This window comes from Portunus trituberculatus, chromosome 49 (genome assembly GCF_017591435.1).
Source record: "Portunus trituberculatus isolate SZX2019 chromosome 49, ASM1759143v1, whole genome shotgun sequence".
NCBI classification, from domain to species: domain Eukaryota; kingdom Metazoa; phylum Arthropoda; class Malacostraca; order Decapoda; family Portunidae; genus Portunus; species Portunus trituberculatus.
This window is the reverse complement of record NC_059303.1, coordinates 12,897,860-12,923,161: the sequence shown is the minus strand read 5'-3', so window position 1 is coordinate 12,923,161 and position 25,302 is coordinate 12,897,860. Positions and strand designations below refer to the sequence as shown.

General features: G+C 39.3%; 3 protein-coding genes across 4 annotated transcripts; 2 read left to right on the top strand and 1 right to left on the bottom strand.

The window, feature by feature from the left end:
* The first annotated feature begins 1,141 nt into the window (after positions 1 to 1,141).
* LOC123499124 (C-type mannose receptor 2-like) lies at positions 1,142 to 5,278 on the top strand. Its single transcript, XM_045246761.1, has 7 exons — positions 1,142 to 1,428; positions 1,512 to 1,605; positions 1,757 to 1,885; positions 2,000 to 2,226; positions 3,275 to 3,368; positions 3,767 to 3,895; positions 4,658 to 5,278. The coding sequence occupies exons 1-7, from the start codon at positions 1,191 to 1,193 to the stop codon at positions 4,683 to 4,685; spliced, it is 939 nt and encodes a 312-aa protein (XP_045102696.1). The 5' UTR covers positions 1,142 to 1,190; the 3' UTR covers positions 4,686 to 5,278.
* Positions 5,279 to 9,582: 4,304 nt separating this feature from the next.
* LOC123499122 (39S ribosomal protein L38, mitochondrial-like) lies at positions 9,583 to 14,550 on the top strand. Its single transcript, XM_045246758.1, has 8 exons — positions 9,583 to 10,226; positions 10,652 to 10,813; positions 11,266 to 11,474; positions 11,597 to 11,715; positions 11,965 to 12,123; positions 12,666 to 12,802; positions 13,445 to 13,532; positions 13,728 to 14,550. The coding sequence occupies exons 1-8, from the start codon at positions 10,097 to 10,099 to the stop codon at positions 13,951 to 13,953; spliced, it is 1,230 nt and encodes a 409-aa protein (XP_045102693.1). The 5' UTR covers positions 9,583 to 10,096; the 3' UTR covers positions 13,954 to 14,550.
* On the bottom strand, positions 13,267 to 22,734 carry LOC123499123 (caspase-1-like). 2 transcript variants are annotated; one of them, XM_045246759.1, is made up of 9 exons: positions 22,557 to 22,734; positions 22,082 to 22,231; positions 20,846 to 21,009; positions 20,424 to 20,519; positions 19,246 to 19,363; positions 18,596 to 18,716; positions 16,076 to 16,263; positions 15,829 to 15,973; positions 13,267 to 15,325 (listed from the first exon to the last, which is right to left on the bottom strand). In XM_045246759.1, the coding sequence occupies exons 3-9, from the start codon at positions 20,974 to 20,976 to the stop codon at positions 15,078 to 15,080; spliced, it is 1,047 nt and encodes a 348-aa protein (XP_045102694.1). In that variant the 5' UTR covers positions 20,977 to 21,009; positions 22,082 to 22,231; positions 22,557 to 22,734; the 3' UTR covers positions 13,267 to 15,077. The 2 variants fall into 2 exon arrangements, with proteins under 2 accessions (XP_045102694.1, XP_045102695.1); XM_045246760.1 differs by lacking the exon at positions 20,846 to 21,009 and having other exon boundaries at positions 22,557 to 22,667.
* Between the last annotated feature and the right edge of the window lie 2,568 nt (positions 22,735 to 25,302).

Sequence of the window (25,302 nt, the reverse complement as noted above, 5' to 3'; positions counted from 1 at the left end):
GAACTGACCTGTTGAGCATACGTTCCCTGCATTTATACTGCCATATACGTTGCAAGAATGTTCTAGAAGTTCGTGAAACGTTTGGAAAGAATAGTTTTGAAGGTTCTGGAGTCATCTAGAAAGTTCTTTAATTTTTTTTTCACCAAATTAGTGTAGAATCTGTCTGGATTGGTGGGGATAATTTAAATTAGCCTATTATAATAGGCTAGTTTCAAAACATCGCTGGCCAGTTTATAAAAATCAAAGTTTTAGATGAAAGGAAATAGAAAATAGCATTAATTAACCAGACAAAAAAAAAAGAGTCAAAATTTTGTTACACCGTGTTATTATAATTACTATTATTATCATTATTTTCACTGCTGTTGTTCCTGTATTAGATTTCAGGCCTAAACAAAAGCTTCCTAGTGCGGGACAGAGGAGGATTGTCTAGTACAACAACAACAACAACAACTAGCCATATTGTTATGTGTAATACAAAATCCTAAATATCTTAGATTATCTTTTTTTGAAGGTCGAATTTGACTTATTTGAGTTTGGTAATGTCTGTTTGGTCGGTGTCCCTTTCACATGGCGAGGCAGCCCACTGAGCTCAGTGCCGAAATGCAGTGAGGGATCATGTTTGTACAGGTGAGAAAATGCAATTTGCTTGACCAATATTGAAGAAGCACTTATCTAACCTTTAAGCCTCTTCGCCTTTCACTGCACCTTGGTTTTGATTGGTAGAATGTAACATGTTCTTTTCGCAAGTGCTGTGATTATGCAATTACCATTAGACAGCGTGGTGAAATTTGCCTGTCACACTTTGCCACATGAGCTAAATCTTGACAATGGGGAATGGGTCGTATTTTGAAACACCTAATTCAATCTCTTGCCATTTTCACAAAAATCCTGCAAGGTTTAGTTTTCCCACAACCACAACTTTCCTAGAACTGAGGACAACAAACATGAAAGTCCCCAAGGTGACCTGCAGTGAATGGTTACTGAAATGACGTGTCCATTTCCAAACCAGCAATTTCTTTAATTCTGAGTCAACATGGTGGTAATGGCCGTTCATTACGAGCTATTGGACAGCAGCTGCTGGTCCAGAGCATCACTAGTGAGGGGCAGCCAGGCAGCACTACTTAAAGCCCTACACACAGACACCAGCACCTCACTCCTCAGATCACCAAGAGCTCCAGTACAGTACAGCCATGGTGATGTTGTCCTTCCTCGTGGTGGCAGCAGCTGTGGTGGCCCCAGCCCTGTGCAACCCTCTGCGCCAGGATCCTCCCCGCTACCGGTGCAATGATGACTATGTCCTGCTGGAAGAGACCTGCTTCCGGGTGATGAACAGGTCTGGAACATGGTTTGAAGGCCAGGATGCCTGTAATGAAGAAGGAGCAACACTGGCCACCATCTCTAGTGACTTCCAACAAGATGCTCTCGCTGGTGAGTAAGGTCATTTTTTTACCATTGCATTCTTATCTACTGCCTGGACTCAAGTTCTCATCTTGATTCACTCTCTCTTGCAGAAATACTCACTGACAGTGTCTGGATTGGCTACAATGACCTGAAGGATGACCATACATATGGCTGGGCTGATGGCAATGACAACAATTACACCAGGTATCCATATGTCTTCAATGACATTGTTTTTCCCCTATGACCATCTTATTTTCTCACACTTACTAATACTGTATCCATATTCTCCTTTAAATCTTTTTTTTTTCAAATTTATAAGCTAACTGTTTTGTCCCTGCCTGCCTTGCTATAATAGATGGGATGACGGTGAACCAAACAACTCTGGAGCCATTCTCTGGATCTTTGGGGACCGGGAGGACTGTGTGGAGATGCGGAAGAAGAAAGGGTACCGGTGGAATGACGAGCAGTGTGATGAGACCAGAGGGTGAGTATTGGCAAGATGTGGCACATGGCTTACTGGCACTATGAGAGTGAAGGACAGACCTTGACCTCTTCCAAGCCTGGTCACACAAAACTAATCCAAATCTTCATCCACCAGATTCCTGTGCAGCACTCCAGCTGAGCTTATCACCACCACCACCACTACGACCACCACCACCACCACCCCCGCCCCTGAGTGTGAAGAAGACTGGACAATGTTTGAGATGTCCTGCTACCAAGTGAGTGAGGATGAGGCCACCTGGGAGGATGCCAAAGGTCTGTGCGAAAACGACGGTGCCTTCCTCGCTTCCATCACCACTGAGGACGAGCAGAACTTTGTGGCAGGTGAGCTGGGGCTGTATGATTGGCTCACACACACACACACACACACACACACACACACACACACACACACACACACACACACACACACACTGCATAGTGTAGTACTTAGCACACTCAGCTCACAACCAAGAAGGCCCAGATTCAAGTCCTGGGTGCGACAAGGCAAATGGGCAAGCCTCTTAAAGTGTAGGCCCTGTTCACCTAGCAGCAAGTAGGTACAAGATGTAATTTGATGGATTGTGGCATCGCTTTTCTGGTGTGTGGAGTATGGTGTGGTCTTAGTCCTACTCAAAGATCGGTCTATGAGGTCTGAGCTCACTCCATAATGGGGAAAGGCTGGCTGGGTGACCAGCAGGCGACTGTGAACACACACACACACACACACCCGATAGCTCAGTGGTTAGAGCGCTGGCTTCACAAGCCAGATAACCGGGGTTCGATTCCCCGGCCAGGTGGAGATATTTGGGTGTGTCTCCTTTCACGTGTAGCCCCTGTTCACCTAGCAGTGAGTAGGTACGGGATGTAAATCGAGGAGTTGTGACCTTGTTGTCCCAGTGTGTGGTGTGTGCCTGGTCTCAGACCTATCCCAAGATCGGAAATAATGAGCTCTGAGCTCGCTCCGTAGGGTAACGTCTGGCTGTCTCGTCCGAGACTGCAGCAGATCAAACAGTGAATACACACACACACACACACACACACACACACACACACACACACACACACACACACACACACAGTTTGAAACTTTACTTATGCTGCCATATACATATATATACATAAGAGATATTGTTTATTTTTCTGTCTGTAATAGGGATGCAGAAGTGGTGCTGTCTTATTTTTGTGGATCATTTTGTCTGGTAAATGCATACATAATTCATGTTTGCTATGAGAGACAAGTAATTAAGACCTTGCTGGATGCTAGAGTGAAGCCCTGAAACAAGAAACACATAACTCTGCCCACTGAATGTGAAGTTATCGCTGATATTGTAACATTTCCTTATTGCTCTCCACGTCACTGCATGTTTACCAGCTCCTCTCTTTGTGACAGGAATGCTTCAGCAGAGTACTTGGATTGGCCTCAATGACCTGGAGGATCCTGGAAACTACACCTGGGATGACTGCACTGAATTCATCTACAGCAAGTGTGTATATAAAGTGTAACCTCAGATGATGCAACTCTCAGACTCATCATTCATGTCATCCCATTCCAACTTATAGGCAATCTACCAATGCTAGTACTCCAGTTTATGTATGAACAAACTGTGCAGTGAGAATGTCATTGAAATATTGTCAAAGAAGATAAATTTATCTAAAGCTACACAATCATATATTCATGGAAGATTATGTGAAGTAGGACTGAACTTGAAAAGGAAACTCAAACCAAGTATTACTGTACATGACTCCTAGCCACTACCATTACCTGCAATCCTAGGAATATTTAACATACTTTCGCAGTAAGCTACCCACACTAATCACTTCTGCACGTTTTCATCATCTTGCTGTTATTTGGCTGCTATTGATGCTGAATTGAATCCTGCAGCTGGGGAGAGAATGAACCCAACAACTTCTACTCCATTGGTGGTTTCCTGACAGCAAGTGAGGATTGTGTGGAGATGAGGGAGCAGTTTGGCTATCAGTGGAATGACAAGAGGTGCAGCACAAAGAATGCGTGAGTATTGCTTATATTCACACTAATTGGCTGCCGTGGTACAGTGGAACCATGCGTGCTTTGGGGTCCGAGGGGTCTCCAAGCACACGGGTTTGAATCCTGTCCACGCTCCGAGTGTAGGTTGGGGGCAACGGATTCCTAGTGGGTGGGCTTTGAGATAGGAGGTACCCCAAAAAAGTATCCCCTTTAGCCCATTAATTCCCATGAAAAGCCCACATGGTGTGTGTGTATATACATACATATATATATATATATATATATATATATATATATATATATATATATATATATATATATATATATAAAACAATAATTATTTTCAATTTCTGTGCCCTATCTTAACTGTAAATATATAAAAACTTGGCAGGATTGCATGAAACTTAATTGATTTCAGATTTTACTTTTTTTACTTTGTGAACTCTCACTTAACTTTACTGTCAACAAGTGCTGACCTAGTGTCGCTGCCTGACATGCATGAAACTAAACTAATTTATCATATCCTCTTGGCCCTTCCTACTATTAATCACCTCATGTGAATCTATATGAAGCCTTCCCCTCATTCACTTCCCCTCAATGGCAAGCCAAGTCAGTTTCAAGATGCTCATCCACTACTATTATTTATTTGCATCTTCCTCATATTTATAACTGCCAACAAGCATCTCACCACACTTTTATACATTTTCATGCTTATCAAATGTGCAAGTCAAGAGTATGAATCACTCTGTATACTACACCATCACACAAACATCTTATGGCCAACAGATACATCTGCGAGAAGCCGCCTCAGTAAGATTCTGCCCTGATCCTTGCCTGCCTCTTCTATGGCTATGCTGGAATAACACCCACACGTTCCTTGGATTTTGCACCTCAGAGCCACCAGCAACTATATATCCAGCCTCTTCAATGCACCTTCAACACCTGAGAGGATATACTGAGCTGGAGCAACATTCAAGACCTCTTTGGCCTTCTCATCTCAGTCATCACCAATTTGCTGTTTATACCAATCTATACCAATCTCTTCATTCCAAAACGTAACAGAATGCACTATGCTTCTTCCAGGCTTTACTGTCAAGACTATTCAAACAGCACTGTGTTAAATTCACAGGTGTAATCTCTGCATTTTGTCTCTTCTAGTATCACTTTGCATGATCTACTGACAGCATATCAATTTTTTTCTTCCTCTGCGAAAGCTTGCTTATATGTCGATGCAGGAAGGCTGGTAGCAGTTTCTCATAAGTACTAATGTGATTTCATTCTCCCTGGCAATAAGCAGGTCCTCAAGACACAATTTGGTCATCAAGACATGTATAATCCTTAGTCTGTGGCTTGAGAACTACTGCCATTGATAAAGTTTTTTGTTCAGCAAATAAAAATAAAACTCAATTCTCCTTATTTTTTCTGTATCTCACATGAAAAGCTGCTGGAAATGACAGACACATGACAATCAAATTAGGAAAGAAAAGGGATGCTCCGTTTCATTGGCTTGAAAGTAATGATGGAATTAAAAAAAAAAAAAAAAAAAAAAAAAAAAAAAGACCTTTGCTGATGTTATACTGAACACTCATGAAAATATATGGGTTAGAAGGAAAGCATGGTGAGCTACCAAACTGTATAGAGAGTATTTTGAGGGAAGGCAGGAAAGAATACACCAAAAGTAACTACTCTAGATTAGAGTAGATATTTCATGTTCTTATGCATGTTTATATATCAATTAAAACACACTGAAGTGAGTAGAAATACGGGAAAAAGAGTAAATACTGGGTCTGCTTGTTTTGACCAGCTCAGTAAGACATGGATGCCTGATTGGATTATCATTATTGTAAATAAGTGTACCATCTCAGCTTTTTAGTATTTTCAACACTGTTTTAAGGTCTTTGGCCAATTCTAAATACTTTTTAATGGTATTGTCTTGGCAAAAGAGTAGCTATATACAAGAATTATTGATTAAGTATGCAGCATAGCTACACATCTCCAGTATAGATCCCTCTAGTCTCCAGTAATATGATTTACATCACCAGACTAGAGTCAATGGACATGTAATACTTAGCTCATGTGTTACATAAATGCAGAGAATTGTCAGGGATGAAAATAAACCAATAGAATTGGTGAGTTATTTCACATGGCCTAAACAAAACTGAACTCTACCTGGTGGTAACCAAGTGATTAACAAGGTGAGTTACCATAATGCAAGTTGGAAAATACTTTCTTATGAAGAAAAAACATAGAAGAATAGTTACTGTTGATTAATATCTCTGGGGCATACAATGAAGCGAAGCCCTCTCACTAAGTTAAGAAGGTTTTGATTAGTATCCGTTGTGGGGTCAAGGGCTAGGTTAAGTTTGATCAGTATGCCAGACCCTGGCCCCTTGTGGAGTCCAGGGGCTAGGTTAGGTTAGGTTAGATTTGATAGGAATCCCTTGGATCCACAAGAGGATACCAGCCAGCCATGTGTAGCCCCTGTTCACCTAGCAGTAAATAGGTACAGAATGTAACTCGAGGGGTATTGGCCTCGCTTTCCCGGTGTATGGAGTGGGTGTTGTGGTCTCAGTCCTACCTGAAGATCGGTCTATGAGCTCTGAGCTCACTCCGTAATGGGGAAGACTGGTTGGTTAACCAGCAGACGACCGAGGTGGTGAATTACACACACACACACACACACACACACACACACACACACACACACACACACACACACACACACACATTATGTTCCACGTATATGTAAATGACATACAAAATGGGGTAAACAGTTATATCAACTTGTTTGCTGATGATGCAAAATTGCTAAGAGTAATCAAAACTTGAGAGGACTGTTTGCTGCTGCAGGAAGATATAAATAAAATCTACAAGTGAAGTAAGCAGTGGAAATTAGCGTTTAATGTCAAGAAATGTCACGTAATGTAATTGGGAAAGAGTAAGAGAAGACTGGTATGGAACTATCTGATGGTAGAGGAACAAATAATGAAGATTGACGAGGAAAAAGATCTGGGAGTGATTATACAGGAAAATCTGTACCCGAAAAGAACTCATAAGTAAGACATTAGCAGATATAATGTTAACTAATATTAGAGTGGCATTTCAATTCATGATGAAAAAAAATATTATGAGCATTAAATGTCCTAAGCTGGAATATGCAGCTGTGGTGTGAACACCGAGCTCTAAAAAAGATACAAGAAGATTAGAACGGATCCAGAATATAGCTACAAAGAAGGTGCCGGAACTAAAGGACCTAACATATGAAGAAAGGCTGAAGGAAATGGGACTGCCAACCTTACAAGATAGAAGAGAACTAGACCTCATAACATTTGTATAAAATAGTAAATGGTATTGAAAAAGAAGAAAAAAAAAAAAAATAGACAAGGAATACCTAGTGCTGGTGACGGAAGCTAGAGGGGCAAGAAGGCATGTAAAGAAGATAAGGATGAGGCAGTGTGTGAAGGATATTGGAAAATATAGTTTTCCAAATAGAACGGTGGAAAATGGGAATGCATTGAGCGATGAAGACATGGCGACAGGATATTATGAGCCCCGCTCGAACCCTGTACAATACAGCTGGGTAAAACTAGGTAACACACACACACACACACACACACACACACACACACACACACACACACATTGAACATCAAAATACAAGGATCAACTGCAGTCTGCATGGTTAAGTCAGGCGCAGCGCAGTCTCGCTTTGACTCACGTGGATTCATAAAACAGTAAAAATATAATAAAACTAAAGGACACTTACCATATATCAGTATTTCAGCAACCTTCCTTTTCCTTGAGAGCATTCCTTCAGAAGCCTTGGCACTGAATCTGCTAAGTTCTGCAGTGGCTGTGGCTTCAGGTTGTCCCATACGTGGCGTTTCCTTCCGCCGCCAACTTAACGTGTCGATGAAGATGTGTCTGGCTGTCCCTGCGGCGCAATTATAAACACTTAATTATCGCTCACATGGCTTTAGTGTTTTCTATTGGGTTCAATTCTAGTAGCATTACGAGTGTGTGTAGTTTTCTTTAGCTTGCCAGTTTGGTTTTGAGGGAGGGTGTTTATGTACAGTTGTCACGCGTTAATTTGATCACCCACCGCTGGACTGAACGATCACTGACGCCATTAGTCTTCGCTATTTCTAAAGGGGAGTGATTCAGTTTGTGCAATGTTTCAATACTAGAAACTTGGTCACATGTGAAATCCTTAAATTTGCCCATAGTGATCCAACGAGGCTCATTCCACAGGTGGGTGACTGGGAAAACACCTTAAACTAAGTTCCATGCGCCACGCGGCGTTAAGAAAACTCAACTACTGTATAGTATACAACGCTGGTAATTGATAACTGGCAACTGGAAACCTTGACCTTGAGCAGAGTTGGCAGCAGAAAACTATCAGTTGTTCCATGCCCGCGCTTTTCAAAATATGGTAAAGAAAGAAGCTCCCGAAACGTGATCATCCCGCTACCTATTCCTTTGACCCAGACTATAATTCTCAACTTTTTTTTTTCTTTTCATTCTTCTTGAAGTTTATTGCTGCTAAATTTATGCTAAAGTATTCTAACTGCTTGCACATTTCTTTTCCAACAAACTATTCAGCCTCTCACCTCAGGAAGCAAAACAGCATGGAGGAATCAAATTTTGAACCAATTGTGCTGCAAACGTTATAACATCCTCAGTCCTCACCCTTCCCTGTCTTGCAGTTGACACAGTTCAATAGGTGTCTGCAAGCGTGTGTGATGTTGGACGTCCAAACCTGAAAGAAAAAAAAAAAAAAAAAGTCAACAAAGGCCTTGGGAAGAGACTAAAGTGCAGAGGAGGATGGGGAGAAGGAAAGTACTGATGTGGATGAGTGATTCAAGAAAGGAAATAAACAGAGGGAAAGGAAGTCCTGTGTAATGCAGTGATGTTAGTTGCGATCATCAAGGCTGGATAGGGAATTAAGAAAAAATTTCTATGGACAATCAAAGTCTAAACAGGGAGGGATGGAGGACTGACCAGGGCATGTTAAAGGCTGGACAAAGACAAACAGGGACATGGCCACTATTTCTTTCTTTTTTTTTTTTTTATTGTCATTCTCAGCCTGTGGGAGTGACAGAACCAGAACAGAACACGGAACAATAAGTTCCTCAATCCAGTGTATTCCCCAGAGGTCACAATCTCTTCTACAATCCTTTCTTTTTCTTGCTACGAGTACTGTGAAAATCTCGCAGAGCTCACCTGTGCTCTTACTTAACAATATAAGTCATCATGGCATCCCTAGAATTAAAGGCTGGAGTGAGAACATTGTACTATTTGCCTCGTGTAATTTTTTGTGCTCTTGACACAGTAATCAGTGTTATATAAATCACAGAGAAAACTCAATCATTGCTTGCGTGCTTCATCATTATCATCCATGCTTAATTTCATAAGGCTAAGTCATAAATCATAAGTAACGCAGGTAAAACAGTTCAATATCTATTCCTGCGTCTTGGAAGTCATGGCAATATGACAGCGGCCTGCGACCCCGATGATCCGAGAAAGAAGGGACAGCAACTCTTCATCAACAAGATGAAGAAAAATTAACAGGAAAGATTACTTTTTTTGTGGAAGAAATAGAAAATATCAAGAACACCCTGTATATGTCCTTGAAAACAAGGGAAAAGAAATATTGGCATAATAAAAACGGATATATAAAGGAGTGCCGATGCAAAGGCAATACTCCCGACAACAACTGAACCTGCCTCCTCAAGGTTGTAGGCTTGTAGCATCAAGATCAAGATAGCAAACACAAACACTGCCACTGCCGGCCCCTCTCTGCCCATGAGACCATAGGACATTTCTTGCTGTTGTGCTCACTTCCACCCCTTCAGGCAACCATCCCATCCTCCGATCACAACTAATAGCTGCAGACATTACCACTGTTGACTTGCCCACACTTCTCGCCGCAGTGGCTACAAGCGACCCTCTCTTCATTCGCCTCCCCTGTGCTTTCCGGAAGGACACAGGACAACTACCGCGCCTGTGACACTCTTATAGTTCTCCGCCAGGGCTCATGTGAATCATCGCAGCCCCGCAATATCGAGTTCAAGACAAAAATTAATACAACTCTGGTGACATTACGGGGGAAGCAGTGGCAGGATTGCAGGTCCCTCAGCTACGTGAAACAGCTTCGTGCTCTTAAATATTTGAAAGAATAGACAGTCTAAGTGTTCTCGGTGTGTGAAAGGCTTTGAGTGTGGCATGTGGTCAGCCAAACGCTCCCTCCCTTTGCTGGGAGGGCCAAACCCTATATCCCTTCAGGTGACAAGATCTAAATGGTGGAAGAAAATTATTCATAATGTTTATCCAACCCTTCAAGAAAGGCTTAAAGGTAAAGAAATTTAGTTACAGCATCTTGAGCAGTGATTCCCATCCTCTTCTTAAGTTGATGCATCCTTTCCCACTAGAAAATTTGTGAAATTCATATACCTTGGGCTTAGGAAAATTAATTGCTGAAAAAAAAAAAAAGGTTTTCCTTGGTTTATAACAAAGATATATATAAGGACAAGTTTTTTGGCCTATTTACAATATAGGACATAGGTGATAGTTAATCAGTCTTAAAACAAAATGACAATCTATTTTCAGTTTCATAATATTTTACATATATCACAGTCATTTTCATTATCTTTCAATGCATGCCCAAGTGAGCACAATGCAGTTCCTTTAATGTCTTGGTATGTGTAATGAAACCACTATGAAACAATACAAGTATTTCCTTCTGATTATGTTCCATTATTGTCATTACTTGATTTCCAGAGCTGGACTATAAGCAGAAGGACCCTGAGCTTTATGCACCTGTCAACATTGGACTACCACAGAGACGACCACAACGTCGTGAACAGCTGGAGAGCCGCTTAAACATCTTAAAAGAAGTCAGAAAAAATAAATCCCTGGAGAGAGAAGCATGGAAGGGCAACTGTAAGGAATGTTCAGTCATTCAGTTATAAAGCCACCATGTAGACCACAGATATGTGATGCAAGTCATGCATAGTGTAACACAAGCATTTGCATATGTTGCCTGTATCAATTTGACAGATACTTATCTTCCTCTTCAGTGACACTCGGTTGTTCCCTCTCTCCTACACTGAACATCCTCAGTCTTACTCTTGCTTATATTCTAATATAGAAACTTTCTCATCTCTAGCTAGAACAGCCTTTATGAAGTTAGGCGTTCTGAGTTGTCTTTGCCATATATATATACTATATATATATATATATATATATATATATATATATATATATATATATATATATATATATATATATATATATATATATATATATATATATATATATATATGACAGATTTGTCTTATGAAAAATGTAGATTTTTTATTGCAATTTATTAATTTCCTTTACTTTTTTTCTAGTAAAACTTGACCTGGATAAAGTTGAGGCTGATTGGATGAATGGTGCTGGCCCTCACCAGCTCCGTGTTTTAGCTCAACACTATGGCATCTTTGAGCATCTGTTTGGCAATGCTTACTTTGTCCCGCGCGTCTTCCTCAACATCTCCTATGACTATGAAGACGATACTGTGTCAATTGTGTACAGAGGAAACACCATCAAGCCAAAAGAGGTCAGGCAGAAAGAGAGAGAGAGAGAGAGTAGGGTGGGTGTCTAAAGAAATGAAAAGATACAAACTGGCAATTGATATTTGGATCTAAATAAATCCCAAATTACCTCTCATCTCCTCCACAGGCTGCCAGTACACCTAACGTTCAGTTCCACAGTGATCCAGACTCCTTATGGACTTTAATCCTAACGAACCCTGATGGAAATCTCCTGGACAATGACCATGAGTGTCTGCACTGGTTTGTGTAAGTTTTGTGTTCTCAGGTTCTCTGTTTTGCACACCATCATAATAGCTTCTCACTCAAACTGCACAAGTTCTATAGGCTACAGAATTCTCTTCTTATGTGTTTGTACCACTGACTGGCATGAATCTGTGTTGGAAATAGGAGTACATATTAATAGTCTTTCATAGTATGAATCCATTGTGATTTATTTATAATCTATATGCTAATTGTTTGCTGGAAATATTCCTTATAGATATATTTTGTTGGCAGAGGCAACATTGTGGGAGGTGACATAAGCTCTGGGGAGGTGGTGTGTGATTACTTGCAGCCGTTCCCTCCAAGGGGCACTGGCTATCACCGCATGGTATTTGTCCTCTACAAGCAGCACCAACACATAGATTTCTCCAAGTACAGAAGAGACCAGCCATGGTAACTTGGTGCTCATAGATGTACTTAGTGTTTCTCTTGTCTGATGGAGGAAATATATGGACTGCTTGCTCGCTCCCCACTCTCTCTCTCTCTCTCTCTCTCTCTCTCTCTCTCTTTTTCTCATTGAACTTTTAATTCAATTTTCTATCCAACATTTTCCCACTCCCATGCCAATACTGTAATGACCTACAATGATTACTACTAATGATGCTGGTGTTTGTGCTATTATTATGATTATTATTGCCATATACAATTTATGTATTTTAATAAGAAAAGAGGGAAGCTGCAAGAGGCCGCCAGGCCTGTACGTGGCTGTCCCTGTGTATTTAAACTTTAAAGCTATCTGATTCCATCTATCATCCCCAACCATGAACTTATCTGATCTTTTTTCAAAACTCCTTATTGACTCAGCCCTGACTACATGACCACTGAATCCAAATGATGCATATATATATATATATATATATATATATATATATATATATATATATATATATATATATATATATATATAAAATGTGTATGTGTGTGTCCTTTGTCAGCCTGTCCCTGAAGGAAAGAAGTTTCTCAACACTGGAGATGTACCAGGAACAACAGGACTTCATGACCCCAGCTGGCATTGCATGGTATCAAGCTGACTGGGATCCGTCACTTACTGATTTCTTCCACAACACACTGAGTAAGTCTCAATATACCCTCTCTCTCTCTCTCTCTCTCTCTCTCTCTCTCTCTCTCTCTCTCTCTCTCATGGTGGGAGGGTGAAAAATGGTAATGGTTCACCCTTGGACAAAGGGTGCTCCATGTTCTTTAATTTTTCAGTTTAATTTATTTTGTTTAGGATCACACCCTGCCATGAGGGGACAGGACAGGCAGGATGCAGGGGATGTGGCTTCTTGATTAGTGTAGCTTAGCTTACAACTCTAGTTAATGATGAGACAAGTATCAAAGTTACTGTCTTCCTATTACAAGAAGGTAATAAGAGAACTATCAACTGAAGGATATTACTGAGCTTTCATTGCCACTTTCACTATTGGATTAGCTTAAATATAGAATATTGATAACTGGTCCATAGAGAGACACTGTAGTAGCTGGAGTATTACACACCAGTTAGGTATGTTCAGTGTGGAAAAACAAAATTAGCACTGTATATTGTCAGATAAATATATTTTATCTAAATGCTTTGCTTTGCTGATGGCTGAGGTATTGGTACATTAAAGTGAACAACATAATCATAAAATCTAAGGCCACTCACAATCCACTTAATATAAAAGCATGCACATTAAAATAATTATATTTAAGTATTTATTTTGGATGATTTCAGAGATGCGAGAACCAGTGTATGAGTACGACTTCCCCGAGCCTTACCTTGCTAAACAGAAATACTTCCCACTCAAGAGGCAGTTCAACACGTAAGTTTACCTACTGAGATGTTTTTAGAAGATGAAGTTGATGGACTTGTGCAGCAGAAATACATAGAACTAAAGAATTAGGTTAATCATATTTGTAAATCAAGAACAGCAGTACATATATAAAAGCTAGAACAAAGAAGTCTTAATTTATCAGTTTATATATTAAATGACATTTATTTATTTATTTATTTTTAGGTACATGGATTTGCACAGAGATCCAAAGCAAATTAAAAAAGAAATTTTACTAGAACGTCTAAAGAAGCTACATCCGTTTGGCCCAGAGCAACCACCTCTACCCTTCCCGGCTGCCGAGCCCATCCACCGCGACCTCTCCTCATGGGAGTCCCGTGACCTCAAGCGTAAACGCATTGGGGCAGGAAAATATTATGGTCTTTTTAGAGGTTCAAATAGGCCTGTGTAGCAAGTGATCTTCATGTGGGTAGTAGCATGCTACACTCAAAAGTGTAGCTATATTGTACAGTGTGCATGGAAAGTCCCGACGCCATGTGGTTGACAGCATTTCTTTTTGCGAGAGATGGAGAAAGCTTACAAGGCAAGATGTTCTGATGCTCTTAGAATACTAACTGTCAACTTTCCATGCTCTCCAGGGAACAGGCAACAGTGTGCGAGTCACTGCCCAAAGTGACTACAAGCAAGGAGACGCTGGTGAGGCTACTGCCTCTGGCACACCAAACAGGCAGACCACACTCCCTTTGAAGTCTGTATCAGCTGAGCAGCTAACTAAGACGACCTAAACACTGTTCACTGTTGCCTATTCCAAAAAAAGCATAGAAAGCTGACAGTTAGTGTTCTAAAAGTGTTGGAACATCTTGCCTTCCTGGAAACTAGTTGTGAGCCACTTCTTCCATTAAGAGGGAAAAGAATTATGTCCCTTGGCATCAAGACTTTCCACAAACAATGTAAAGTTGTACAGGTCTGCTTTGTTTGCTGAGAAATGAGAGAATATGTACCATTTTATTTTGATCTTTTATAATAAAAATAATAATGATAAAAATAATTGGAGATTTATTGACAAAGAGACTGAATACACAATAGTGTGTCTGAAGAAATACATGGCTTACTTATTGCATAGTAATCTATCTAGGTATCTTACAAGCTATAATTTGTTTTGCCGCCACATGACAGGACAACTTGGAAGACCAAGGACTTTTCAAGGGTATTGTGATCCCATGTCAAGCCAGTGTGTGTGTGGAGGGGGAGGGAGAGGGAGGTGTAGCATCTTTGGGTTGGATGGACTTCGTTGTGCAGCCTCTGGAAACCTAGCAGTGACTGCTTAGATATATGATGTGAGTAAAGAGTTGTGATAAGCTGATTAGAGGACAGAAATAAACAAATGATAAATACATGGGGTGGCCTGATCAAGCTGGGAGAATGATAAGCTGCCAAAATGATAATTACTCTCTGTGTGGTCTAAAGCACCAGTTAAGAGTGCTGTGAACTTATCATTAAAGCTAGCTGTGACCTCACTGAACAATTTTCAGGCTGGACTGCTCTCCTGGTATCAACCTAACTGCACAACTTCCTTTATTCCCAAACAGGAAAAACCAACTTGCGCATCAGAGTGGAGACCATGTAGGGAGTCTGTTTGTTTTGATGAAGGAGGTAATTGTCTGGGCTGTATGATTCGTAACGTGTTGCTACTTCCCGTGTGACTCGTAGCAGTAAGGTGAAGAGGTCACACGTCCTGCCATCCTGCCTCAACACCTTACTAAGGAAGTGGATGAACACACTTCCCTTTATGTCATTCCGAGATGATTTGAAAGCAAACATACCTGAAAGAAAATCAATATTCAGCAGGCACTGATATTTGGAGGTTATGCATCCACAAACACCAACAAGAAAAGAGTTATTAGTGTACAATGTGCAATCATAATATTCTTGGACAGAGAAACAAAGTAACATTTCCATGATGAACAAGAGGAGCAAGCAGTCAGCCTGTATGGTGACATCTTACTGTGATTACTAAGACCTGTTACACTATGCTGTTATATCTTTGTGGGTTGAAGAGGCTAGCAAGCAGCATGAGAGAGAGAGAGAGAGAGAGAGAGAGAGAGAGAGAGAGAGAGAGAGAGAGAGAGAGAGAGAGAGAGAGAGAGAGAGAGAGAGAGGGTATATTGATGCACAAAATTACTCCTTAGAGACCAAAATGAAGTGGAGTATGTTTTTTTCCCTTTTTTATAGATGTGTAATTAGATTTGTTCGTAGTATTTGGTGGGATCCTTAGGGCATGCTATGTATGCATGATGTTCTAAGTTTTGTGTAACCAAAAGCTTACCTGGATAAGAGGCCCACATCATGAGCATGTCAGCATGCAATGGGATGATGTAATCTTCTTTATGTTTCAAACTGTCTGTCTGGACACTGAGGGCTCTAAACTGCTTCATCTTCACTCCCTTGTCTATGTTGTCACCTCTGCATGCCTGGAATGATTTGGTTAGTCTGTAATAAAAATTATAAACCAAATTTTCTATGTCGCTTTTTTATGATCACAAGGAATATCAGATAGCACACTTATAACTTACTTGTATAAAGAATAATTTGGGCTTCCCTGCAAGACTTGGACACTTATCTGCTGTGAAGGTCTTCCACAACTCTTCTGTGTCAACCTTGGCATCTCGGGTACACAGGAACTCCTTGTTGTTGTCAACGTTACCGTGACTCATGAATACCACCACCAGGCAGTCACTGTTGTGATGGTCTTCACTGCTCACTAAATATAAGAGGTTCTTGGTTAATAAAGTTAATTTGGAGATATGCAAGTTAGGTAAAACTATTCTATGGTATTTACTATGATCAACAAGTACACATGGAAGAGGACCAGTGAAAGAGTGAACAGATGTGCCTGACTAAATATGTAGCAGTGGATGAAAGACTCTAGAAAGATCTATTGGATGCCAAGCAGTGAAACACAGTACATGGATCAGATAGCTATGATGGGGGTTATTAGGATGAAAGTGAAATGGATGGAAGTATGGCGGGAATATTGGCAGTGAGCAAAAGGGTAAAATGGTGGGCAGTGGAAGATTGGACAGAAAAATAGGAGAGAAAGGCAAGGTAAAAGATAGAGAAGCTAAGACAACAATTGATGAAGAATCAGGTGTAAAGAAAATTTTCAAAATATTCGAGGATGCAGTACAACAGTAATAACTGAAGTTGTATGGAATATGTAAAAGGTTTAGGAAGAGAGGAGAAGTGCATGATGGTTAAGCTGAGATTAAGGAGACTATATGTTTATGAAATAAAGCATGAGAAAATAATGGAGAAAATTTCCAGAGACAATAAAATGAGAAGAAAATAGAGTGCAGGTCTTGATATATGAAAGGTTCTAGAAAAGGAAATAGTTAAGTCAATTAGATTTTTGAATGACAACTGAAGAATACTTAAAGAGGAATAACAAGGTGTATGCAGCCGTGGTAGACAGTCACTGTTCTCCTAAATCTATTAACAGTGATGTTTCTCAGGGCTGTCCTATCTTTCTATTATTCATTAATGACCTTACTAACCAAACTTCTTGTCCTATCCACTCCTATGCTGATGATATCACCCTACATCTTTCCACAAACTTTCAAAGGTGTCCAACCCTTCAGGAAGTCAACAGATCACACAGGGATACCACAGAATGCCTAACTTCTGATCTTTCTAAGATTTTTGATTGGGGCAGAGAAAACTTAGTAGTTTTCAATGCCTCAAAAACTCAATTTCTCCATCTATCAACTTGACACAACTTTCCAGACAACTATCCCCTCTTCTTCAATGACACTCAACTGTTTCCCTCTTCCACACTGAATATCCAGTCTGCCCTTTTCTCATAATATTAAATGGAAACTTCACATCTCATCTCTTGCTAAAACAGCTTCTATGAAGTTAGGTGTTCTGCAGCATCTCTGCCAGTTTTTCTTGTCCCTCCAACTGCTAGATCTGTACAAGGGCCTTATCCGTCCTTGTATGGAGTACTCTTTGCATGTTTGGGGGGTTCCACTCATACAGCATTATCAGATAGGGTGAAATCAAAAGTTTTTTGTCTCATCAACTCCCCTCCTATGACTGACTGTCTTCAACCTCTTTCTCACTGCCAAAATGTTGCATCTCCTATCTTTTATCACTATTTTCATGCTAAGTGCTCTACTGATCTTGCTAACTGCATGCCTCCCTCCTCCTGCAGCCTCGCTGCACAAGGCTTTCTTCTTCCTTTCATCCCTATTCTGTCCAAACCTCTAATACAAGAATTAACCAGTACTCTCAATCATTTATACCTTTCACTGGTAAACTCTGGAACTCCCTACCTGCTTCTGTATTTCCACCTTCCTACGACTTAACTTCTTTTAAAAGAGAGGTGTCGAGTCCCTTGCTTTTGGATGACTCTTTTTGACCTTTTGGGGAACTTGCAGTTTCAGTGGCCCTTTTTTTTTCTAACATTTTGTTACCCTTGGCAGCATTCCCTCTTGCATAAAAAAAAAAAAAAAAAAATCACATTCATATAGTAAGGTGGATAAAGAAGCTCAATGTAATGTTCTTGAAGACTTTGGTGTAAGAGGGCAATTGTTGGGAAGGATGAATTAAGGATTATCATGAGGATACCATACCAAAGATTCACTTCCAAGCCACAGAAAAATGTGCCTTTTGATGTAAAAGAGAGGTTTGAGAAATACTATGCTTCTGCCAACCTGACAACAGAGACATGGATACGGAATAAGACACAGCAGTCACAAGTGCATGCTGTGGAAACAAGTTACCTGTCAAAGAAGTGTGTGCAGTGACAGATGGAAGGGTGAGAGCAATGACAGTAAGAGCAATGTGGCATGAGTGCAGACACAATACCATAACTCATATACTGGTAGAATGAGTGGAAAGGATCAACTTTAAGGATTACAATCTTTTATGCCCATTATAGATAAAAACAATAAATAATTTACAATAAAAAATAACAGGTACTGAAATCGAATATGCATTACATCTTCTACCTGCTTGATTTTTTACTCAGCATTGTTGTAAAACATGGATAATTTTGTATTAAGATCTGCAAAATAACATTTCAGATTTACCTCGTTCAAGTGTCTTCAAGAAGTCTCTTTTAGTCAGATTCCAGTGCTCCTTCACCTCAAAGCCAAGGTGTGCAAAGGTGCTCTTCGTGATATGAGCGTCATGTTCAGCACATGCTCGTGGCTACAGAAGGCAGACAGAAGGAATGGTAAGCCTTCAATGACTATCATTCAACTAATCATTAGATATCTATTAAGATGAACTGATGCTTAGATAGCTACTAGTACTAACAAACATTTTTATATTTGATATATGAAAATCTACTTCATAAACATGCTCATAGACAGTAAGTACAATATCATTATGGCCAGCTGTGACCTCACAGAACGTTTCCCTTTCTGTCCCACAACACAAGGGGGCAGTCACAGCCTGCCCTCTACAGACAGCTCTCTTTCTTCACACAAAACTATATGCATCTAACTACACATACATCCTTCACACAAAATTTAAGATAAAAAAATGACACAAATAAAAAAAGATGACTCCTTTACCATCCATTGGAGTCCCCTTCTAATCACTTTGTATTGAATTTGTTTGACTGACACCTCAGTGGGTCTTTTTTTATCACAATTTTTGTTGCTCTTGGCCAGTCTTCCCTCTTACATAACAGGAAAAAAAAGTTTCTGTAGTTATGGTCTTTATCGTAGCTTACTTGTAGATCCATATCGAACTGGTTATACACAAAGATAATGGCTTGTCCTCTCTTTTTGTGGTCCATCTTGTAGAAATCAGCATCTCTCCCTACAGACATGACTGCCTGTGGACGTACACTGCAGCAAGAGAAAACACACCAAACTTATTAATTTTGTCAGATTTCCAAATCATACACAAGAGAGACTACAAAACGAATATGAGAGACACAAAGAGATGACTACACATCACAAAGAAGTCATGTACTATTACTTTACAGGTGTGCTCAGCTTTACATGGATGCCTATTCTGATATAAAACTTATTAAAACAAGATAACATAGTATGCAGAAAATGGAAATAAACACACAATTAAATAATCAGTATATATATATATATATATATATATATATATATATATATATATATATATATATATATATATATATATATATATATAAATATATATAAAACAACATGCAGTATGCATGAATCAGTGAGAAATGATAGATTATTCTATCTAGATATATTGTAATACCATGGATTACACCACCTCCTGCATACGCCCTCTCCTGATGCCTACAATTTGCAAGAGTTTGCACACGCACTACCAGTGGCACCACACCATTGTGTTCCCATCCAAAGCCTCAGTCACTCTGGGCATATGCATCTCCTTGGGAAATGAAGATCCCATTTGTGGCCAGAGCCTCAGGTTGTGGCCTGGGTTATGGAATGTATTAAGAATGTAACCTGGAGTACCACCGTAACCATTTTGCGCACTAGTTACATGTTTACCTTCAGCTTTTCTCACCTGATGGCATCTCACAAAGCTACACAAAGCAATCATCAGGAGTTGTCAAGAAAAGTATGCCATTATTGTTAATAATTTTCCACGACAAATATTCAAACAAAAAATAACAAAGAAAAAACAACAAGTAATCAATTATCAAGCATGTTTTTTTCACCTCCAGCTTCTAATTCTTCAAACAAACTTACTACTGGATGGATGCACAGGAAGGACAGACCAACATATACAAAACTGAAAAGCCACAAATACACATTCAGTATAAAAAAAACAATATGCAACTTTCCCCAAATAAAAGAGTAATCATTACATAACATGAGACCACAGATACTACTAGATTCCCCTTTAATTCAGTGAAACCACCTATGAGTATTGCATTAATATCAACCAACTTACTCTGTCATGGGTCGTCCCCAGCCCATCCAGTGAGCATCACTGTCATCTGGAACAGTATTTCCAGGTGGTGCTGATTGTTCCCTCTGAATGGTGGAGCTGATATGAAAATGAAAGTATATATATACTTCTATCTGCTTTGAAGTGCAGCACTAGTAACTGCATTGAAATATTACTGTACAAGATCGTACTATTGTATTATTTTCAACAATATTTGAGTCGTGATGAATGTCAGCAACAGTGACTGTAGCAACAAACTACTTTCACTCAATTCTTTTTTATCTAGACAAGCTAGTTTATCTGTCATTAGTAACATGCATTAATTTCTTCACCATCAGAGAATATATACCAGATAAATGATTAGTTATTTAGGAGTACAGTGCATCATGAGACAGAGACAGACAGATGGACAGATGGGGACTAACCATTTACCACCATCATTATCATCAAGGTTGGAAATCTGCATTGCTTCTAGACTGGAATCTTCATGCAATGGACAGTTTTGGTCAATGTCATTCTCAGTTACAGATGTAATCTCCGCACTCCTTGAAGCCATCTTGTGGCCCAATACTCCAAGTGCTGGTATTCACTGGCAAAATATCATCAGCATTAGCATTATTGTTATTTTTACTGCCACCCATTTATCAATACTGACTAAATAGAGTACATAAGGCATATTGTGTTAAACTGCTCTGGAACACTAATAATTAACTACTATACACAGTCTGACCACTCTGAAACAAAGTTGGGTGGGTGAATGCAGCCCTGCAGTTATTTTCCTGCTTGTAGCAGTGTTGTGCTTCCTAAATCACCCATGTGTCATTACTCTTATAGTACATGTAAAAAAAAAAAAAAAAAAAAAAAAAAAAATATATATATATATATATATATATATATATATATATATATATATATATATATATATATAAATATATATATATATATATATATATATATATATATATATATATATATATATATATATATATATATATATATATATATATATATATATATATATATATATATATATATATATATATATATATATATATATATATATATATATTTTTTTTTTACATGTACTATATGAGTAATGACACATGGGTGATTTAGAAGCACAGCACTGCTACAAGCAGGAAAATAACTGCATGGCTGCATTCACCCACCCACTTTGTTTCAGAGTGGTCAGACTGTGTATAGTAGTTAATTATTAGTGTTCCAGAGTAGTATATATATATATATATATATATATATATATATATATATATATATATATATATATATATATATATATATATATATATATATATATATATATATATATATATATATATATATATATATATATATATATATATTTTTTTTTTTTTTTTTTTTTTTGTTCTAAACAAACTTAATATGTGTGAAGTACTTGTACAACACCAATGAAACATAATATATTTGTTTTACAATGTTGCAGCAATGCATTGTAGTGTAGAGTACTTGTCCCAGCATAGTGATAAGAGGTGTGTGGATGATGGAGGGTGATCTGGTGAGTGGGTGATGGAGGGTGGTGTGGTGGTATACCTACACTATACTGCATTAATGGATACTGGTTCCTATACTACAGTCTGTGGATCTGTAGAGACTAAGTGCTGACCATAACTATAAATACTTACATACTGCAGTCAGAAGACACACACTAAACAACGGTGTTTGAAGTGTTGCTTCCTGCTGAAGAGCTGTGTAAGTGGTGCTTTTGTCGATATGACGCATCATGTTGTCCGGGGGAAGGAAAAGATAACACCTCGGTACACATCCGCCGGCAACTTTCATGTTAGAAGGAAGAAAAGTTAGTTATCAGTGAAAAATTCAATTTTCAGTGTTTACCTGGACGTTAAAATGGGCTAATAAACTTTCAGCGATAAAATATGAAAAACAAAAAAATAAACATAATAATCCTATAGCACCAAAATTACACTCAATCGGTATCTCTGAGTATCTTATCTTGTGTTATCAAGGCGAGTGAATGGGAGGAGATGGCATGGTGCTCAGCTCCCGTCCATCCCGGTAGACAATAAGTGGATGAGAGAGAGAGAGAGAGAGAGAGAGAGAGAGAGAGAGAGAGAGAGAGAGAGAGAGAGAGAGACTTACAATAATAAACATCAGGTTTTCCTCAGCATTTTCTCTTTTCCAGCCTCGCAGGAGAGCAGAACACTCGCACCACTTCCTTTCTTTCTCCGCAGACATCCTGAGGGAATGAGAACTAGTGAGAGTGAGAATCTCTAGCGTTAAATGAAGAAATATTTTAGTGGCTGGGTTTTGTTTACTAATACCTTCTTGCTTCCAGAGACCGCAGACCCAAGATATGTTTTTTTTTTCTTTCGTATTTTGTCGACATCCATGTATTCATTTGGTTTTCTTTATTGTTCCCGTGTTAATTATTCATTTGCTTGTGTTATGGAATTGTATCATATATTTTTAATGCAGTGATTTATTCTTAAAACAAATGATACTGGATGACTAATGACTATTTAATTTAATATTTCTCAGCTGGTCATACATGAAAAGTAATGAAGTTACGTCGCTTTCACATGAACATTTCTGTGCGCCTGTCGAACACACACACACACACATAGAGGAAGGTGGTGGACCCAGGTGAAGAGGAAGATAACGTCTAAATGCAAGGATTCGCAACCTTTTTCTTGTTAAGAACCCTTCAATTATAAGACTACCCGAAACCCTAGTACTAACATCGAACAGAATGTTAATTTAATGACTGACACTAACTCAATTTATGCAATAGTACTGCAAAGGATATTATTAGATAATCTATGTACCCCTGAAAATCTTGCCGAATATTAATTCAGCGACTGACAATAATTCAATATGCAATGGTACTGGAAATGTCTTGGTGCGCGTCCGTTCGACAGATTCACAGAAATGATCGTGTGAAAGTGACATAACTCAATACTTTTCATGTCTGGCTAAGTGAGAAATGTGAAATTAAATAGTCACCCAGCATCATTCATTTTAAGCATAAACCACTGCATGGAAATATATATTACACTACAATTCCATAATACAAGCAAAGGAGTAATTAACACGAGAACAACAAAGAAAGCAAAATTAATGTCAAAATTATTAATTCGTAATAAACTTTGATACATATATACATTCATATTCATGTTTTTATTTGTACCTTCCAAGTGCAAAATCCCTAAAGATTTCATTTAAACCTTCCTATAATAGCTTCATAATTACAAAACTTTTAATGATTTCATCAGACGTACAAGACATGTTCATGACTAAATTGTCCAAGTACCCACACGTCCAGGCTATTCATGTTTATTGTGATGGGTCAGTCAATGGCAGCAGGTCTGGATGTGGGCTGTTCATCCGAGACTACATCTCTGCCAGTCTCTACACTGACACGGAGGTTTCCAGGCGGCTCCCTGCACCCATGTCTTCCACTAGAGCAGAACTGTATGCTGTACTGGAGGCGCTCCACATTGTGGCGCCTCTCCATAAGAATGTATATTTCTTTATTGACAGTCAGGCTGCATTGTACGCCCTTCAATCCACCTCCCCCATGGACTGTGATCTAGTTAATAAGTGTCTTGACCTCATCCACGCCCTAGAAGGTGCCGGTGCCACGGTCCAATTCATCTGGATACCCTCTCATGTGGGTATCCCTTTAAATGAAAAAGCAGACCACCTTGCTCAGTGTGCCCTACAAGATGACACAGTGGACCCTGGCACTGAGTACACTCTGGGTTATGTTAAGAGTAGCATTAAGGACTTTGTACAAAGTAGCATTAGTGATCAGTTGGAGCTTTGTTGCCATAGGGGCAGTAGCACTAGTCTTCACTATGCACGTGTCTCCCAGAGCTGTGCTTACACCTACGGGAGACACACTGCATCACATGACAGGGTGGCAATGAGGCTCAGATTAGGCTACAAATACTTTTGGGAAGTCAGTGCTTCTCCTGGTGTGTGCTGTGTGCTACACCAAGGGGAGACACTCTGCGTCACTATGTCATGGAATGTCCTCTCATTACTAAATTTAGGCCACAAGGTCAGCATGACTTGTACAGCCTCATTGACCACCTCCTAGACTCTGCCACCCTCAGGGATATACTCAGGGAATATCCTCAGTTTGCTCCCAGACTATAGGATGTCTTAGGCAATAAGGTGTGCAATATGTGTATTTATTTATTGAAATACTTGTATTCTTGTTGTGTATACTGTTCAGAGTTATTTTTTGATACTTTAACCTTAAGTCTTTGCCCAAGGGGGGGGGGTTGGCAAGGCCCCTTTGTTGTAATTATTCATTAATTCAACAATAAATGTATCAATCAATCATCAGACGTAATTTTTACTGCCAGAATTGTGACGTTTGAAATTTTGCATGCACTCTACCTACCTAGAACTATTTTGCTTTTACTATGTGCATATTTTCATCCTCTCGTTGCCGTTTGCATTTATAAACCATTGATTATTATTATTGTTACTATTATTACATACACGCACACACACATACGTCAGTACAACTGCATGGTAACAGTCATGTTACCACCACCACTACTGCAACACCATGAACTATCATCACGCACCATGATATAACGCACACCACACCAGACCACCACTACCTCTGCCATACCAAACCTCTACCATCACACAACCATAACTATATCCGCCACACTTCACCACCACTACCATCACACACCATACCACACAACAGCACACCTACCACACCACCACAGCCACACCACACCACCACTAGGGTCACACACCATACCGCATCACAACACACCACACCACGTCACCACTGCCATCACACACCATAACATACCAGACGCACACAACACCCAAGATGTATTAGACTAACTAAAATAGA